Source organism: Schistocerca americana, chromosome 2, assembly GCF_021461395.2.
Source record: "Schistocerca americana isolate TAMUIC-IGC-003095 chromosome 2, iqSchAmer2.1, whole genome shotgun sequence".
NCBI classification, from domain to species: Eukaryota; Metazoa; Arthropoda; class Insecta; order Orthoptera; family Acrididae; genus Schistocerca; species Schistocerca americana.
In genome coordinates this window covers 636,483,765-636,503,385 of record NC_060120.1, presented here as the reverse complement: position 1 = coordinate 636,503,385, position 19,621 = coordinate 636,483,765, and the positions used below count along the sequence as shown (strand labels likewise).

The following is a 19,621-nucleotide window of genomic DNA, read 5'->3' as shown; positions in this document are numbered from 1 at the left end:
TCTAAATCTACAATTCATGTATGGCATGCTCAAAACAGTCTGACACGAAATTGAGAAAAAAGTAAAAAATGAAAGAGGCACAAAATAGAGACAGCTAACCAACCCTGTTGGAGGTGGAGGTGAGGAGGGGGGTGAGACCTCGTACTTTATTTAAACCTTTACAAAATTTAAAAACCTGAAACTCTCGATAACAAAGTAATTTGAAGCAATGAATGTTCACACTGTGGTAATGAGAACTTATCAATTATAGAGGTATTTCCAAGGAACCACAGGTAACCAATTTTCTAAAACCACACTCAAATTGTAGTACTATCTTCTACATAGAGTACACAAGAATGATGCCTGTACTGTTCTGTGTCATCAAAATTAGAGACAGAATCCCCATATATTCAGACCTACACATAGTTATGCAACTGTGGGGTTGTTGTTTCACACTAATAGATTTTTTTTTTCTATTTCTGTTATTTCACATTGTTTGAAAACCACATTTGTGTTGTATATGTATTTTTCCTCCAACGTGCACACTCCACAGCCTGCACAAATCATTTTAACAATTACATATAAACAGTTCCACAGCAAGACAGTAATATTTACACTTTATATACATGTAGAACAATATATGTTCACATTGCACTCAAACATTTGACAATAGAACAACAAAATATTGAAAGTTCTACATTCAACAACACAAATCTGCAAGAAAAAAAACTTTGTTATTCCTCAACACAGTAAGATTTTTCTAATAAATTTGTAATTTCTGAAGCAACAGCAATATAACAAAAATGGAAGAACCAGTTCAGTTACAAAAATATTCATTTTAATTTAGATTTACTCCTTGAGTTTCAGCCTCCTCTCTAAATCAAGAACAGACCATTTTACCACAGTTGACATGGAAGCAGAAGTTTTAATTAACGTGTCTCTGATCATCTGCCTCAACGGCTCTGTGTAGCTAGTATCCTCAGCCACTTAAGATGCAGAGATTAGTCAAGAAGAAGTCACATAAGACTCACTACCGAAGTGTTTATTTCCCTGGAGGTAGGCCTAAATGCCTGATGTGAGCTATTACTTGAGTAATGGAAAATGTGTATTTTAAATAATCTATAATGATCATTAGGCTGTATTGTAATTTCACTACTTTTTGTGGTAACAATAGTTATAACAGTGTCCATTTGAAGCTACAGAAATGCAAACTGATTTCTAGTATCTGCTGATTTGTTAGCATTACTAAGAGCAATACATCAAACATGAAACTTCCTTAGCCTAACAACTGTTGCAAAACTGTCCATTAAAATTTACAAAAATGCTATGTCCATTATTTGGTAACTGTTACAGCTACTAAGAGGCGCTACACCAAAATATGGAACATATAATATCAACAGTATGTGGTATTATGAAGCACTGTTCATTTAAAATGAGCAGAATGTATGTCACACACACACACACACACACACACACACACACACACACAAAAAAAAAACCTCTCCAACATTGTCTTGCAGTCAGCACATCGTATCATTCCTCTTTAAAACAGCTTGAGGGCATTTGTACAAAATAGATAATCCAGCAACACACTCCTCCTTCGGCCAGCACTGGGCACAAACACATTGTGGACATGTACTTTAGCAAATAGTCTTGTCCTGTATGCTGATTTACGAAATCAGCTTATACTGACATCTTTCATATGGAAACTTTCTGTCTACTCTGAAAGATGCAAAGCTTTCAAAATAAGATGGAAGCACAACATACATGTGGTAATCCACTTACTATTACAACCGAAAAAGCACGTCTCTTTCCCTATGTTCATGAGCAGAGGACAGAAACTGATATTCCATAAACCGTGCTGCTTATCAAAGCAAGTAGTGTGTCGTCATTAAAACAGTCTCCTACATATACACAACTACTGGCCTGTACACCTTACCATCTATTAAGTAGCCTATATGAAACGATTTCTTGTAGTCTTTCCAAATTTAAAATTACATAACCTATTACCGATTACATCAAGCAATATGTAAAATTTCGTACTCTATACACATTACAATCTCAAGGAACGTTTCTCCTCGATCCAAACACAAAATTACCCTGGAATGAAACACTTCAAGTCTTTGTCACGAAAAAGTATCATCATCTTACTGTCAAAAATAGGGTTCCACATACATACAAACGCCTTCTCCTCAAAAATATTCGGGTAATCTTAACAAATCTCACCCACTACATACGTCGTTATCTTCGACTGACACTGAGCACAACAGATTCAAGCATTTTCTTCTGCAGTTGGAAGCCAAAATGCCATATTTGTGCAGGCAGACGCAAGCATCATGTACTTGGGGTTGAACTGCACGCACTGGACAGGTGCTGGATGATCTGCATTGAGGACACAAACTTTGTACCCAGTATCTGCGTTCCACACATGAACTCTGCCATCCGTCGACCCACTGAAGACAAACTGCGAGTCTGGGCTGAAAGATGCTTCTATGGGTATTCCCTTGTTGTTTAAATGGCCAGTAAATGTCTGCAACGGTGTCCCGTGGAAGGCATCAATCAGTCGGATAATTGACCCATTTGTAGATATCAGAATAGTTTTCCCATCACGACTAAATTTTAGTCCAGTCCAATCACACTCCCTTTCTTGGCTTAATTTAAACGTTATGAAAGGACCTTTATCGAATGATCTCAAATCGTACAGTTTAATATGTTCTGAGTTTACCCCAGCTGCAAAGATAAGTCCTTCAGGATCGTATGCTGCAACTGGTCTTCCTGACAGATGCATAAGCCCTTGGCAATTCGGTGACCTCAGATCCCACAACCGCAATGTTTTGTCCAGCGAACCTGAGAGAAAAGTGTCTTCAACAGGGGATATGCAGAGCGAGACAACTTTCTTTGTATGTCCTGGGAAATAGCGAATATACTTATTATCGTGAAGGGATAAATATCGTATAGTATCATCCACTTTTGTGGAACTGTGAATTGCTGTGTTTTTTGCATGCGTAAAATGTATGAGATCAACTCCATATTTCTTGCTGTTGACTGTCCTCATCTGTGTCCCTTTTTCACAATCATATATCACAATTTGATCATCCTCGCTGCAGGAAATCAATGTGTCTCCACTCGGCGAAAAGTCAATGCTATTTATCTTATCTGTATTCTCCCTGAATACTTTCGCTACCTTAAAACTTCGAACAACGTGGTCTACCAACTTCATGTTTATATAAGTTTAGCTGGATATTAAACCATACACGTATAATCCAACAACGCTTGATAGTTTCACCGCAGTACTACAGGATAACAAAGAACAAACGCCGACCGGAGAGAATCAACGTTCACGAAACACATGCCTTCACTTCACCGTCGTACGTAAATAATACTGTCAACAATTAGCAAAAACGCGGGTTTTGTGTATTACGGCAAAACAAGGCAACCTTCGACAAGCTTAACCACAACACCAACGCGACAACTCTACCTCCATCACAGACTTCCGACGTATCACTAACCGCGATCGTTAGCTGCGAACTGTGGAACGAGATATCTTGCAATAGATGTCACTGTATTCGCTGCGTCCAGACAACTGCACGAACTCCATACTTTGCGGTGGAACTCTTTGGTTTAGTGCGTGATGTGGTTTATCTTTGTTATAGTCTGGAACTGAAAGCTGCACCACAGTCCCCACACATGTGAAAGTATGAGAAGGGAGTAGGATCTGATGCAAGTGAGGCCAGTGTATATGACGTTTGTGATAATACCTATTGCGCTCTCATTTCCCGTGGAGGTATATCTGAATGACATTACACAGTTCACCTAGTGTCAATATACATTTTATTTACTGTGATATTAAAGCTGTAAATATATTTCTCATGTACAAACAATGTTTACTGTTTGTTGTGCCATATGTTGAAACTAAACTGAGTGACATGAAAGCTGCATTATTCTTTTATACCAATGTTTCGTTCGAATAAGATTTTTTTCAGTCAGAGGAGAGCCTAATCTGCTGTAAATAAATAATCATCTTTATTTTTCAGTGTCGCGATTAACCGCCGAGATGCCACCAACAGCGAAAGAAATAAGAACAACCTTTCTAAATTTTTTTATAGAAAAGAAGGGACATCAGTATGTACATTCATCCTCAACAATTCCCCTTGATGACCCAACACTCCTCTTTGCAAATGCGGGAATGAACCAGGTTAGTAACCTGACGAATTAAAGTAGACTTTCTGAGCCTGACATTCACATTCTTTCTTTCAATTTGTTTGCCCTGGTGGGTAAATATTCAACGAGAAAAATTTGTCATGTACACTGAGAGATGAAAATATTGGTTGTTACTGTAATTCCCTTTACATGTTTATTCAATGTTTGATTGTGAATAGGGACTTTTTCATCGTATTCGTTGACCATTAGTTAGACTGGTGTAATAACCGAAAGGAAAGCGCTGTTCTCAAACAACTACAATGATAAAATCAGAATGGTCTAGAAAAGCAGATGGACCATATGGTACTTGGTGGGGTGATATTTTCAACGTGTGTGTTTGTTATGGTGCAGGAACAACTAACAGAAAAAGCACTACTTCGATATAATAAGTATACCAAAGGGAGGAAGAAAAAAAAGTGTATATTGTTCATTGAAAAAAGAATTTGATATCCTGAAATACAGTGTACATGATATTTTCATGGGTTTATTAAACTTCGTTGTAGATTCCTTTTGGCTGTCAAGGACAAAACCAAACAACCCTGAAATTACCGCAGCATATTTTAATAGTCATAAGTTTGTTATTTTTAAACTGTCCTGCCTTTTTATAAAAATTCTTTCTTGAGTTTGGGAAAGCAATTGCTTCTTTTTGGGAAGTCGAGCTTGTCATCAGTTTAGATAAGTTTCTCAACTTAGTTGCCACATACAGGTAAATATATGCCTAAGGCTCAGATTCTTGTAAGTTACACTATGTGATGAAAAGTATCTGGACACCTGGCTGAAAATGACTTAAAAGTTTGTGGTGCCCTCCATCGGTAGTGGTGGAATTCAACATGGTGTTGGCCCACCCTTAGCCTTGATGACAGCTTCCCTCTCGCTGGCATACGTTCAATCAGGTGCTGGAAGGTTTCTTGGGAAAGACAGCCCATTCTTCATGGAGTGCTGCACCGAGGAGAGGTATCAATGTCAGTTAGTGAGAACTGGCATGAAGTCGGCGCCATTCCAAAACATCCCAAAGGTGTTCTTTAGGATTCAGATCAGGATTCTGTGCAGGCTAGTCCATTACGGACTGTTATTGTTGTGTAACCACTCTGCCACAGGCCGTGCGTTATGAACAGGTGCTTGATCGTGTTGAAAGATGCAATCACCATCCCCGAATTGCTCTTCAACAGTGGGAAGCAAGAAGGTGCTTAAAACATCCATCTAGGCCTCTGCTGTGGTAGTGCCATGCAATACGACAGGGGTGCAAGCCCCCTCCATGAAAAACACGACCACACTGTAACACCACCGCCTCCAAATTTTACTGTTGGCACAACACATGCTGGCATTCCCCATACCCATACCCTGCCATTTTTTGTCACTGCACAGAATGTTTTTTCACTCCTTACACCAATCGAGGGGTCGTCTGGCTTCTATCGGCGGGATGTGTGGCTTATGAGCAGATGCTCGACCATGAAATCCAAGTTTTCTGATCTCCCACCTGTCATAGTGCTTGCAGTGGATCCTGATGCAGTTTGGAATTCCTGTGTGATGGTCTGGTTAGATGTCTGCCTATTTCACATTTCAGCCCTTTTCAACTGTCACTGATATGTCAGTCAACAGATGAGGTTGGCCTGTACGCTTTTGTGCTGTATGTGTCCCTTCACGGACTTGCATTCGGGAGGACGACGGTTCAATCCCGCGTCCGGTCATCCTGCTTTAGGTTTTCTGTGATTTCCCTAAATCGCTTCGGGCAAATGCCAGGATGGTTCCTTAGAAAGGGCACGGCCATCTTCCTTCTCCATCCTTCCCTAACCCGATGGGACCGATGACCTCACTGTTTGGTCCCCTTCCCCAGCACCAACCAACCAGCTGTCCCTTCACGTTTCCACTTCACTATCGTATCAGAAACAGTGGGGCTAGGGATGTTTAGGAGTGGGAAATCTCGGGTACAGACATGTGACCACGTGCGAAGTCGCGAATTCCGCGGGGGGGGGGGGGGGGGGGGGACGACACCTATTCTGCTCGCTCATGATGTCTAATGACTACTGAGGTTGCTGATATGAACTATGTGGCGGTAGGTGGCAGCAAAATGCACCTAATATGAAAAAAAAAAGTTTTTGGGGGTGTCCAGATACTATTGATCACATAGTGTAGCATTATATGAGCTAACTCACGTATTACATCTACACCTACATGTCTGCTGTGCAATTCAAAAGTAAGTGCCAGTCTTCATTGAATATTTCTCTGTATTCCACACAAATAGTACACAGGAAAAATTAAGATTTAATTCTTTCCTTGCAAGCTTTAATTTCTCTTATTTTACATCATTTCCCCCTATGTAGATCCTAACAAAATATTTTTCCATTCACAAGAGAAACTTTGTGATTGAAATTTCGTAAAAATATCTCGCGGCAACAAAGTATTTGTTTTAATGATTGCCACCATAACGTGTGTATCATATCTGTGACCTCCGCTTTCTAATAATACAAAATGAGCTGCCCTCTCTTGAATATTTTTAACTTCTTCTTCAAACTTATGTGGTATGCATTCTTATTGCGCAATAATATTCCAGAAGACAATGGACATGAGTAGTGTAGGCAGTCTCCTTAGTAGGCCTTTTGTATCTTCTAGGTGTTCTACCAATAAAACAGTCTTTGGTTCACCTTCCCCAAAACATTTTCTGTTTTATTATTCAAACCTAATTTGTTCATAATTGTACTATCTAGATATTTAGTTGAATTGACAGTTTTTAGAGTGTATACTCTCACCCGATTGGCTTATGACCAACAGAAACAAATTATGAACAGCAACATGCAGTGCAAGAGTCTAGTACACATAAGTGCACTTAAACGTGCGGATTGACTTGTTTTCAATCTGGAGATTGGGATTTTCTTCCCGATGTTCTGACAGGCTAACCTTTTGTGAAGCTCAAGGCCTAGGTTATATCAGAATGTGACAATTTGGTTGAGAGTTGGCAAAGCCAGTGAATATCAAAACAAAAATAAAATTGCTGATACAAATTGATGCCTAGTGTGGACAGAAAATCATATGTCCAACACTGCAGTTACCCTCTTTGACACATTATTTGGCATAATCCATATCACTTCAGGCACTTGAATTTAGCATATATTAAAAATCAGAAGTGAGAAAGAAACACTATTCTTTTGTTTTCGCCTAAAAAATTCCTGCCCCGAGACACAGGCCTCCAAAGATGACACTGCGAACACCATTTTATAATTTACAGTTTTTTTAAAAAATTCCAATCCAAAAAATTAAATTTTTTGTGTTAATAGAAATATCTGATTCCACCCATCTGCTTTGACCAATGATGTCACCAATATGGCGGAAACGACCATTCACAACAACTCCCATATCGTGACTATGACTTCATTTTGTAAACATGACAACAAACAGAAAAATAGATTGGAAAACCATCAGACACATATTCCTCCAAAAATATAATGAAACTAACAGGACAAGCAGGGGAAATTGGGTTTTTGGGTGGAGCAAACTAAAAATAAACACACGCCACTAAACCAAACAACAAAAACAATGAAATAAAATGACCACAACCTTCCCAAAATCAATTAAAAACAATATCCACTGGAATCGGAAACTTCCCTTGACCTACATAGGTCAACAGCAACTACCGATACCACACTATAAGTCTCAAAACTTTCTCCACCACCACCACACTTAATCATACCACAAAGAAAACCCTAGAAAATCAAAACTAGAATCGAACACTTCCCTTGACCTGTTATCCTTATCTCCACATATAGCCGTCCCTGATCCGAGACGCCGGAACTTTAGTAAGCTTCACTTCTTCACGGCATGCTGAACACTTCACGACTTCAGCCAACAGGCCGAAAACAAAATGATTTACCAAAATTCACACACGACGAACAGAAAAAAACTACAATAACATCGACATAACAAAACCAAAATCGTTAACTCACTGAACAATATTCCGCTGAAAGCACAGTCACTACTGGTACCACACACATGCAATGCTGCCACATAAATGAACCCCATACGCCACATAACACGCTACCCCTATACACACCACCAGAGAGAACCATCGACTGCAACAATACGCCACCTATAAACACGCCACACAAGCAAAGTAAACCAGAAACATCACCTAATACACAACACACTAACACACAACCAGGGAGCACCCATCAAAAGACACCTACAAAAACGCCATGTTGATTATTACCATGTAGTACTGTATTCTCTGCATAGGAGAGTTTCCACTTTTAAGTTGGATAGGTTTTATTTTAAAACATTTTTTTTTTTTTTTTTTTTTTTTTCAGGGTTAATGTATGTCTTCACTGAAGATCTTTCTTACTAATTTCTTTGTTACAGTGTTAATTTCTATTGTCTTTGTTGCAGTTATTTCTTATCACTTTCTTTGTTGCAGGTATTTCTTGTCATTTTCTTTGTTTCAGGTATTGTCACTTTCTTTGTTGCAGTTATTTCTTCTCTCTTTCTTTGTTGCAGTTATGTCTTTTCACTTTCATTCTTGCAGATATTTCTTACACTTTGTTGTAGTTTCTTGTCAGTTTCTTTGTTGTGGTTGTTCATTGCAGGTGTCTCTATTGTAGTCGTTCAGTGCTAATTTGTTTACTGAAGAGTCTTCTGAGAAATATGAGACCATCTAGTGAGTTCTGTGTTTTCATGAGGAATTTGCCAGTTGACACAGTTGCAGTGTGTTTTGTGAAAAAGACTGTTTGAAATGTTTTTTGACTGGGGCCACAGGAGAGTGAGGTGTTCTGACAATTTACACATCCACAAAAGAGTGATATATAAGACAAATAGAGGAAGAATTAAATACTGTGAATTAGTCAACTACAGAGCTAGGTGTCAGTCCTGTTAAGAAACCATGGTCGGTGAAGTAGTCATAAGCTCTATGCATCAAGAAACCGCAGAGAAATTACTAAAGCTATGGATGAATACACTACAGCAAAACTGATCACTCTTCAAAGTAGAAATTCCGTCTTCAGAAGAAAATGAATCATAGCACTCTTGCATCTCTTGCCTGGAATTTTTCATGAATATCAATTCAGCTGTTGAATACTGTGCATCCTATAGTGAAATGGTGCAAGTTTTAACAATTATTCAGAGATATTTTCAGAGAAAACAGTTTTGAGCCATGTTCCATCAATATCAAAGAACATGGTAGGCAAATCAGTAAAAGGGGGTCTGTAAAAGGAGTCTTTGGAAGACCAGATCCCTATTATGGTCATCCTATAGAAGCAGCCCAAGTTAAAAAAGTGCAGTCATTTTATTTGGACTATTAATGGGACTGTTCTCGCCAGAGTGCCAACAAAATACACTCTATAACTGTAACAGCTGAAGGTCAAAAAGTTGTGAAAGTGAAGAGGTACATGACTCGTAGTGTTAAAGAAACTTTTGCAATTTATAAGAGCAACTATACAACTTCACATATGGGAAGATCAAAATTTTATGCACTACGGTGTAAGTGGGTAGTTCCACACCCACCTAGAGATGTCTGTCTATGTGCGTACTGCACGAATTTTGAACTTTGAGTGGGTCCTTTGAAGAACTTACTGGAGCAGGTGACATATGACACCTTGGTTGGGCATGTGAAGACATTAGTAGTCTGTGGCATAAAGTGAAAGACTTGTTTGTTTCAAGTATGTGATGACTGCCCTGGAAAGCGAGAACTGTCTTTACGGACACTTGGTGTGGAAGACAAAGCAGATAACACTGCAGAAATTACGTGTGTGACATGGGAGGAAAATAAATTGAGAAAACTGTTGCCTTTGACAGTTTCATTGATGAACATGGTAAATGGTCAGTGAAAGCAGTAACACACCAACATCTGAAGAAATTGCAACAACACATTGCAGAAGTGAGAGGTTGTGTACAGGCTGAAGAACTATGTTTGGTACTTCACTGTGATTTTGCTGAGTACTGGTCTGTAACTCTCCCACAAGAATTACAAGGGTATCATGGGAGTAATGACCAGGTTTCTATTTTTACAGAAGTGACATTTTTTCGAAGCAAGACCACAAATGTTGTAGTTATAAGTGACGACACAGGACATGACTCAGCTCAGGCTTTGCTAGCAATGCGCAAAATTCTTCAACTGCAAACAGAGGCAGAGAAGACTATCATCATTTCTGATGGTGCTCCTAGTCATTTTAAATATCATTGCCAGCTGTTTAAACTGAGTAAGTCGCTTGTGCCAACTGACTGGATATACAGTGCTACTGGTCACAGGAAGGTGCCTTGTGATGGTGTTGGCGGTCTGCTGAAGCACCATGCTACCAAACGTAATCTTTCCAGACCAAATACAGCTGTGATTCAGAATGCTGAAGAATTTACGAGAGTCGTAAAATCATACGCATCCGCAGTCCTCATTCTTTTGTCCAAAGAGGAACTTGAAGAATTCTGCGAGCAGAAAAAAGAAGAATGGTCTAAACAAACTACTAGGATTTCAGAAGACTCATTTTTGGACTCAAAGTGATGAGCGAGTTCATATTGGTTGCACTTTAAAGAGCAAGAAAGAAGAAACTTTGTTTGTTCGGCCAACACCTCAGAAACAGCAGGATAATATTCAGATTCACAACCTGAGAAGAGGGATGTTTGTGGCGTGTGTGTATGACTGTGACTGGTGGATTGCAGAGATTATAGATGCTAGTTATGAGTTAAACAAAATTGTAATGAACTTAATGCTACCACATGGACCAGCTGCTGGATATAGGTTTCCAGCTGAAGGACAGCAACACCACCATCAGTGCTCACTTCCTACTCACACTATTTTGAAGTGCTCCAGTTTCTATTGGTTCAACAGGAAGACATCACTCTATATCAAAGGAAGATACTGAAGCATTGGAAAACATTTTTAGTTCATAGACTGGCTAATTTCAGTACAAAACAGAGTGCACAGAAGTTGTATAAATTGAAACCTTTAAGTTGTTGGACCTTTCACATACATTTTAGAACCATTTAAAATGCTTGATAAATGAGTCTCTTACTCATCTCTCAAATTTAAAATTATGTTAAATAAGGCTAGGTTCTGATTTTTATGATGATGTGGTAATAAGACAGGTTTTATGTATGGCAAAAATTCCAATTAATTATAAAAAAACCTGTTCAACCCAAAAGTGGAAGCTCTCCTTTTCAGGGAATGTAGAAGTATATGTTACTAATCAACAGAAAAAGAATCAAAATTTTATGGCTTGGCATTTTTGAAGAAAATTTTTTGCATAAATTATGTAAAAATGTTCAGTGCTATAGTAAAAGAACTTTGACAGTTAAGTCCAAATAGAGGATTTAAAACACACACACACACACACACACACACACACACACACAATCTAAAACTGTTCCAGAGATACAGCATTTTAAAATTCTTCCAAAATTCGCATCTTCAAAATGGAATGTGCTGTGTCATCTTTGAAGGGCTGTATCTCAGAGCAGAATTTTGTTGTTGTAGAAAAGAAAAAGCACATGTTCCTTACTTAGCCCTTCATTCTAACATATACTAAATTCAATATCATCTTAGACTATGAAGTTAAGATTTTTTCCTAGCCTCCCTGAATTGACATAGACTGTGTCATTTACAATTTCACTTATCATTCTGGTGACATCATTAAATTCTATCCCAGTGGAAGCAAATTACAAACCAAAGGAAATTATGAATGTACATTGTTCTTTGCTAGAGACAACACACTTGCAATTGAAGACAGGTGCCGAAAAATGGGCTAACCCTCAAAAATAAAAGCTTAGAGGGGGATTGACAGAAATTATGGTATCTACCAATTTATGTAACCTTTATAGCTGCAGTGTACTTCACAATATCCATCAATCATGAAACAATAGTATCTGAAACATAGTAAGTCGTTAATAAAGTCTGAGTGTTATCATTATTTGCCCTTAATCTATGTAGGTAAAATGAACTTCACAGCACCTACCACAACGAAAAACCAGTGTTAACATAGGAACCAAATGATACACCAATACGGGCATGTATTGGGTGCCATTTACTTCAATTTTCATATACAGGGTGGTCAGAAACAGTCTGGAAAGCGTTTAAGTATGCTGCAGAGTAGGTTGTGTATGTTGCACTGTTTTTGAGTCAGTTAGCAGTGAAGTTAGACAGTCAGCACCCTGCCTTCGATGGTGTCACCAAACGTGTTCTTCGTTATGTTTCCTAATACTGAACAGGAGTGAGATACAAAACTTGGACGTGGCATGATAGTGAGTATCGAACCTGAGTGAAAGTGTGAGCAGTCTCGTGCGCTATCATCTATGCTATAAGAACACAGGCCACTTGAATGTGTGTGTCCAATGCCCTGATTGCTTAACTTCAATGCTAATTAACTCAGAAACATACCATTTTTTTTTCTTAACAATTATTTCTCAGCACAACCCACCCTGCAACACCCTTACCAACTTTTCAGACTGTTTCTGACCACCATGTGTAGCTAAAATGATATCCACAATACACCCTTAGCACATCAATAGTTCTAATAAAATCTAAAAACTGAATTCCCACATATTAACAACATATATGCCTATCAAAAAACACAGCCATATTAAAAAAAAAGTAGATACCAAAATCAGTATATGGACCTTACAACATAAATAGGTGAGTATACAGTAATAAAAGAGAATACCTGTCCCAAAGCCAACCAGTAATCCTTTTTCTACACCATGCACAAAAAAAGTTTGAAAATTAAAAAAAAAATACTCCTTTTAAAATAAACCCAAACAAACAGAACCAATAAATAACTGAACAATCGCTGACAGCTGCCTCATGGACAAAAAACCACATGGACGAGTTATAGAAAAAGTAACATGTCAAAGAAAACATTAACACACGTCACCAGCCTAAACCAAATTCACCACCAAATTGATCACTATCACTGTTGTTGGAGGGAGACACTTGGCCATTTTCCTAAGCATTGCCACATTTACTTAGATACGACTTATTATACCGATACACCATACTTCAGAAGGCAAGTTACTGTGCTCATGGAATTGCACATCTCCTCAATGAACATGCGACATTACTATTGGATCTCTCTCACAACTGACACATGCAATGACTTTTTACAAATAATGCATCAAGCAGCTATCCTGACTTTGATTCACAAGCAAGTACCAACTTAAACAGCATAATTGCTCCAAAACACCCTCTTTTCTCTTTCCAACTTGACAGCTTTCGAAAAACTTTCCATATGATTTCACACACCACATCATCATTGTGACAGGTAAGAGCTGACACTTGGTATCAAAAACTTCAGCTGACTTCATAAAACCTATTGAAATCAGAAAGAGCTGCCTGAGGGCAAAAGTGTTTTCGGTTGGAGAAATATATTTGTTGTTTATCTGATATAGATTGCTTGAAAAGGAACTCCCTTCACTTTTTTCCTATCATTTTTAACATTGCTTTTTAGAGCACACCTTCTTCTTGTTAACTTTATTTCCAGTTTTGAGATTTTGTTGAAATGTAAAAAGTTGTGTAGATGAATACTTATTCTGGTGTATATTTCCTGTTTACCAGTTTAAACCAATATTTTTGGGGAATGTGGATCCCAACAGCGAAATGTCAAAATGGGTCAGAGCTACAAATACCCAAAAGTGCATTCGAGCTGGAGGTAAACATAACGATTTGGATGATGTTGGTAAAGATGTTTACCATCATACATTTTTTGAAATGTTGGGAAATTGGTCATTTGGTGATTATTTCAAGGTATGTACAAATTTAGATGTTAATAAGACATTTGCTTACTAACTGTACAGTAATGGCATACAGTTTTTTCACAAATAAAGAATAGTTTTTGCACAGTAAAGAAAGGAAGAAAGTTGGTGTTTAATCTTCTTTCAGTGTCAAGGTCATTGGTGATGTGCCAGGTCAGATGGATGACATTGGTGGAGGAAATTTGCCATGGTTGTGTTGAGAGATGGTGGTGGTGATTTAGCATGCTTCAGGGAAAGTACAAAAACCAGAATCAGCAAGTTGGAATGTGATTTGAGTCACACTCTTATTCAAGAAGAGTCAAGTGTCAGCCAGGACACAGCTTAACATAAGGAAAGGTGACTGCGAGAGTACAAAGTAGTCCAAAATGGAAAAAGAAGTATAAATGCTTACATTTTGTCATTTGGCATTCTGAGTTGTACATCCTTGGCTGAAATTGAATCCCTTATATACCCATTTGGATCAGAAAATGTGGGAAATTGCAGTTTCAATGAGGCAAGGAAGCCAGTGAAGCAGTGGGTGTTGTGATAAAGTAGATAAAAAGACAAAGAAATGGTAAGATATATAGGAATGTATGTACAGAACCTGGAAAGAAGCAAGGGAGAAAACGGATAATGTAGAAAATAATAAAGAAAAACTTTTAATGTTTGTGAAGTCATGAGCAGAAGAAACGTGAGTTGTTGAGATGTGGTACAGAAGTATCAGACATACATGATGTACATTGGTGAACCAGCACAGCCGAATACAAATAAAAGAGACTACAATGACCTTGGCACTACAAACTAAGTTCAGTTATATCCTTGTTGTTGTAAATTATTAGTATAAAATTTTAGAACTAATAGTCATGAAAATGCTTTTAACAGGCTCAAAAAAGTTTTGCTTTGGTAACTCATAGTATGAATAATTTGATTTCCCAGTAAGATTCATTTTAAAAAGCTGAATTCATAAATGTAGAAAAAGTTTTAAATATTTGTAACTTTTAAAGTGAGCTTTGAGTTCATAAAATTGTATTTGTTATGAATTTGGCAAACTTGAGACTGTGCTTCACTTTTAATTTTTGTAGCAAATTCAGAACTACTTTCACTCAAGTTAAAATATGCTGTAATTAATTTAATTTTTATAACGTCAAACACCTAATTTATTGTTTTACCTAATTTCAAATCATCAGTAATCTTTTTGGAGTCTATGTTATCTAATGTTTATGAACTTGTAGCCATAAAAATTTCTCAGTCCAAGAAATGAGTTTGTTTCTTAATGTGACAAAACATTAAAAATCTGCACCAGAAGTTAAACAGCTAAGTGGAATAACTGTATTAACTATCGGGATAACAATAAATACTTTTAATAATACTGCACACTATTTGTCCTCTGCATGGAACTAGTTAATTATGATTAATTTTCATATGCTGAATTCGGATTTTATTTTAGTTTTTCTCCATGAAATACAAAAAGTTTCTTCTGGATATCAGTTTTCTTTGCTGTTGTGAAAATATGCTTTAATTTAATAGAAATAAGTTTCAGTTCACATGCAACAGGGAAACTTTATTCTCTGTGTAATCTGATTTCTATTTGCCCATCTAATGTTAACTGTCATAATTCTGCTTTGTGCTGCCACCTGGTGGGTTTCCCTGCAATTTTGCAGAAAGAGTATTGGTGCTACACTGTAATGACAATTACTATAATATTGTGTTTTGTGCTTATGTGAAGTTAGTGTTGTGAGTGAGTATTCTGTCAGAAACCTTTGTACAGCCTGTCTAGACAATGTGTAAATAAACCCAGTAAATTTTGTTACATATGTGCGGAATATATAGTGAAAAGCCAAAAGCATATCATACTCCTGTAGTTAAGAAGGCATGTGAGTTGTATTTTGACTGCAGACTTGGGAACCAAGATAAGTCTGTTGCTTAGCATCTTTGTTATTACGTATGAGCAAGTAACTTGCGTAATTGGCTGTACAGTTCTTGAGCATCAATGCCATTTAGGGTAACAATGGTGTGGCGTGAATAGCAGGATCATGCCACTGACTACTACTTTTGCTTGACCAAAATGAGAGAGTATTCTACAAAATCAGATCGTGCTATTCACGGAGCAGGGTGGTGCAGTGGTTAGCACAGTGGACTCGCATTCGGGAGGGCAATGCCTGTGTCCGGCCATCCTGATTTAGGTTTTCCGTGATTTGCCTAAATCGCTTCAGGCAAATGCTAGATGATTCCTTTGAAAGAGCACGGCCAATTTCCTTCCCTGATCCGATGGGATCGATGACCTCAGTCAACATCACCTCTTTAGGGACTTTAATCTGTCATAGGCACAATCTGAGTTACTGGCTTCATGATTGCCAGGATGGAATTAGCTTGCTCAGGGTTTTAAAATGACTTCATGTAGGAGGTACCAGAGTGAGTTCATGTACTGTACTAACAGTTGGTGGTTTGTTTGGAGCATTGCGTCATGTTCACAACCCTGAGGAATGGAGACTCTTTATTGGTTCCTTGAAATCAAGTTTAAAGAGCAGTCCTCCTTTGTAAAGCTACAAAATATTCCTCAGCTCTTCCGATCCTTGGTTAACATGAAAGAGACTTGTGAAACTATGCAAGACTCGGTCAGTTACTTACACTATAATATGAATAACTGAGAATTGTGTGCAAATCTGAAAGTAAAGGGCTATTGAATGGTATGCAACTAGATAACACAAAGTACTGCTTCTTTCCATGCTAGTGGGACAGCCACAACAAGAAAGAACATTACGTAAGAGTGGCCTAAGCGAAACTCGTACATTCCAAGTAAGATGAGTGTTGTATGAATTGTTAGTGAACCCTGAAGATATGTATTTCCTACCCTTGCATATTAAAATGCAGTTAATGGAGATATTTGTAAAAGGGCTGGTCAAAGAAAGGGAAGCTTATGCACGTCTTAAAGACAGTTATGCAACTTCAGCAGTGCGAAGATTGAGGAGGAAGTATTTAATGGCCCCCAAATATGAGAGCTTATGCAAGATACAGATTTCACCAACTTGTTAAGTGAGACTGAAAAAGATACATGGAATGCCTTCAAGTCTGTGTATGCCTGTGCTTGGAAATCATGAATCTGATTACTATAAAGAAATTGTGAATAACTTGATAAGATGTTTCCAAAATATGAAGTGTCATACATTGCTAAAATATGTCCTCGATTGCCATCTTGGCAGATACAAGTGATGAACCTGGGGAACTCCCCCTTGCGGGTCCGGGGTAAGAATAGGCCCGAGGTATTCCTGCCTGTCGTAAGAGGTGACTAAAAGGAGTTTCAACCGTTTCGGCTTTCCATGTGATGGTCCCCCTTGGGGTTTGACCTCCATTTTTCAAAATTCTACAGAAGTACGAGCCTTTTGGGGAAGGACACCTTACGTGGTGTACCACTGGTCCTAAGTGCGCTAAGACCTTGGCACTCAGCATTGTACCGGCGTTGTAACCATACCCACTATTCCTCAAATTGGGCCTAAACGCCTGATGGGTTGTACAAGTTACGCCCATAGTGCGTCCCCATCTGCACCAGCGATCATGATGGACTTTCCATGGCACCAGAAATCCAGCACGGTAGCCAGCCCGTTGTGGTGGGGTTGTCATGTACCCTCTAGGTTGTAGCCCCCTGACAACACAGGGATCGTACTGCCGATACCTGAGCTGCACCCTCCCCACGTCGGCCAAGGAGTAGATGCCAGTCTCCTTGGGGCATCAGGACTCCCGGCACCGGTCATCCTGCTAGGTGGCCCTTGCTGAGGCTGTGTGGCGCCCGTGGGGAGAGCCCATGGTTGGAGTGGGTGGTATCGGGGCGGACGTTTCGCAGATGAAACGACAACACGTATCAGGTCGCTCTGCGGCCGAGTCTTTCAAAAGAAAAGGTACCGTTTCTAGTTCTGGTTCTCCTGCCCTTTCCCCCTCGGCCACTCCCTGGGAGGAGGGACAGGCCCGCCGGCTTGGGGCGAAGTACTTCCCCCGCTATTTGGTCTGTTCTCGAACCGATGGGGGGGACGTTCGCCACCTCCAAGCCCATGTTCTTCGTTCAGCACATTGAGGACATCTTCGGGGAAATTGAGGCTCTCAGCAAGATGCGTTCAGGGTCTGTTCTTATCAAGACCACCTCCGCAACACAGTCGGCGGCGCTCCAGGCGTGCGACCGCCTAGGGGACATCCCAGTGTCCATTGTCCCACATCTGGCACTAAATAGGACACAGGGGGTTATTTTTCATCGTGACCTCCTGCTACAATCTGATGAGGAGCTCAGAGCCAACCTGGAGCGCCGAGACGTGCATTTCGTCCGGCAAGTCCAGCGCGGCCCCAAAGACCGTCGCATCAACACCGGGGCCTTTATCCTCGCCTTCGAGGGGGACGTTCTCCCGGAGAAGGTAAAGGTGATGTGCTACCGGTGCGACGTGCGACCTTACGTCCCGCCTCCTATGCGCTGTTTTCGGTGTTTGCGCTTTGGGCACATGTCGTCACGGTGTGAGGCTGAGCCCCTTTGTGGCGATTGTGGACGTCCTCTTCGTGAGGAACATACATGCACCCCACCACCTCGGTGCATTAATTGTCCTGGCATCCACTCGCCTAGATCCTCAGACTGCCCCGCATATCAGAAGGAGAAGAAGATACAAGAACTCAAAACTTTGGAACGGCTCTCTTATTATGAGGCCAGGAAGAAGTATGACCGCCTCCATCCCGTGCCGTTGACCACTTCGTTTGCCTCAGTTGTGTCCACTCCTTCCGCGGTATCCTCACCCCTATCCTGTCCCCCCTCCGCCTCCTCCGCCCATCATGGGGCTCTGCCTCCGCCTCCCAAATCCCTCCCTTCCAAATCCTCCTCCCCCATGGCCCCAGCCCCCTCTGCCCCAAGGGCCACCCTTCCTCCTCCTCCTCTCCCCCCGCCACCTGAGAAGCGATCCTCTTCTCAGGCGTCCATCGGGGAAACGTTCCAGACCCCAGCTTCCGAGGTCCGGCGTTCCAAAACGGACCCTGCGCGTGAGGACCTTCTTCGGGTCCAGCCCACCATCCCTGTGCCTCCTTGGCCTTCCAAGAAGGCCTCCAAGAAGAAGTCTCTATCCCCCTCTCCACCCCGGCGCGTTTCGTCTGACGCTCCATCCGTGAGTCACTGCTCCCGGCCGTCCTCAGTTTCGCCGGGACGCTCTGCTGGCAGGTGCTCAGCTGGCCTCTCGTCGGCAAATGATGCTGCCCCTCCTACACAACCAGGGACAGCGGCCGCAGCTGGCGACGACTCGATGGAACCGGATCCGCCTCCCGCCGGTTGTAGCGTTGTTCACTCGCAACCTGGCCCTCCGTGGCCGTCGAGGTGACCAGCTCTTCCCCCGTCTCGTTCCCCCAACTTTTTGACTAGCGATGGCGTTGTTACATTGGAACATAAGAGGTATTCGATCTAATCGGGAGGAATTACAACTGCTCCTCCGCCTGCACTGTCCGCTCGTCCTTGGTCTCCAGGAAACCAAGTTGCGCCCGACTGACCGTATTGCCTTTACCCACTATACCTCGGAGCGGTATGACCTCACCCCTGTGGACGGTATCCCAGCTCATGGTGGGGTCATGTTGCTCGTTCGGGACGATGTCTATTACCATCCCATCCCATTGACCACCCCACTCCAAGCAATAGCTGTCCGTATTACTCTTTCTGCTTTTACTTTTTCAGTTTGTACCATCTACACTCCACCGTCAACTGCTGTTAGTCGGGCTGACATGATGCACC

General features: G+C 40.5%; 2 protein-coding genes across 5 annotated transcripts in view; one reads left to right on the top strand and one right to left on the bottom strand.

Moving 5' to 3' along the window:
* Positions 1-478: 478 nt before the first annotated feature.
* LOC124596548 (WD repeat-containing protein 82) lies at positions 479-3,550 on the bottom strand. Its single transcript, XM_047135730.1, has one exon. It carries the CDS (start codon positions 3,197-3,199, stop codon positions 2,252-2,254), a length of 948 nt encoding a protein of 315 aa, XP_046991686.1. The 5' UTR covers positions 3,200-3,550; the 3' UTR covers positions 479-2,251.
* A 24-nt stretch (positions 3,551-3,574) lies between these two features.
* LOC124596547 (alanine--tRNA ligase, cytoplasmic) overlaps positions 3,575-19,621 on the top strand; it is a 186,340-nt gene continuing 170,293 nt past the window's right edge. The window contains exons 1-3 of one of the 4 annotated variants that reach the window (XM_047135725.1): positions 3,575-3,703; positions 4,014-4,174; positions 13,703-13,891. In XM_047135725.1, the coding sequence (XP_046991681.1) occupies position 3,703; positions 4,014-4,174; positions 13,703-13,891 (351 nt within the window). In that variant the 5' untranslated portion in view covers positions 3,575-3,702. Of the gene's footprint in view, positions 3,764-3,817; positions 3,834-4,013; positions 4,175-13,702; positions 13,892-19,621 lie in introns of those variants that run through there. The other 3 variants (XM_047135726.1, XM_047135728.1, XM_047135727.1) reach the window with 3 other exon arrangements.

Excerpts from the sequence above, each read along its gene's own strand:
- LOC124596548 (XM_047135730.1), bottom strand. The coding sequence starts at position 3,199 with ATGAAGTTGGTAGACCACGTTGTTCGAAGTTTTAAGGTAGCGAAAGTA.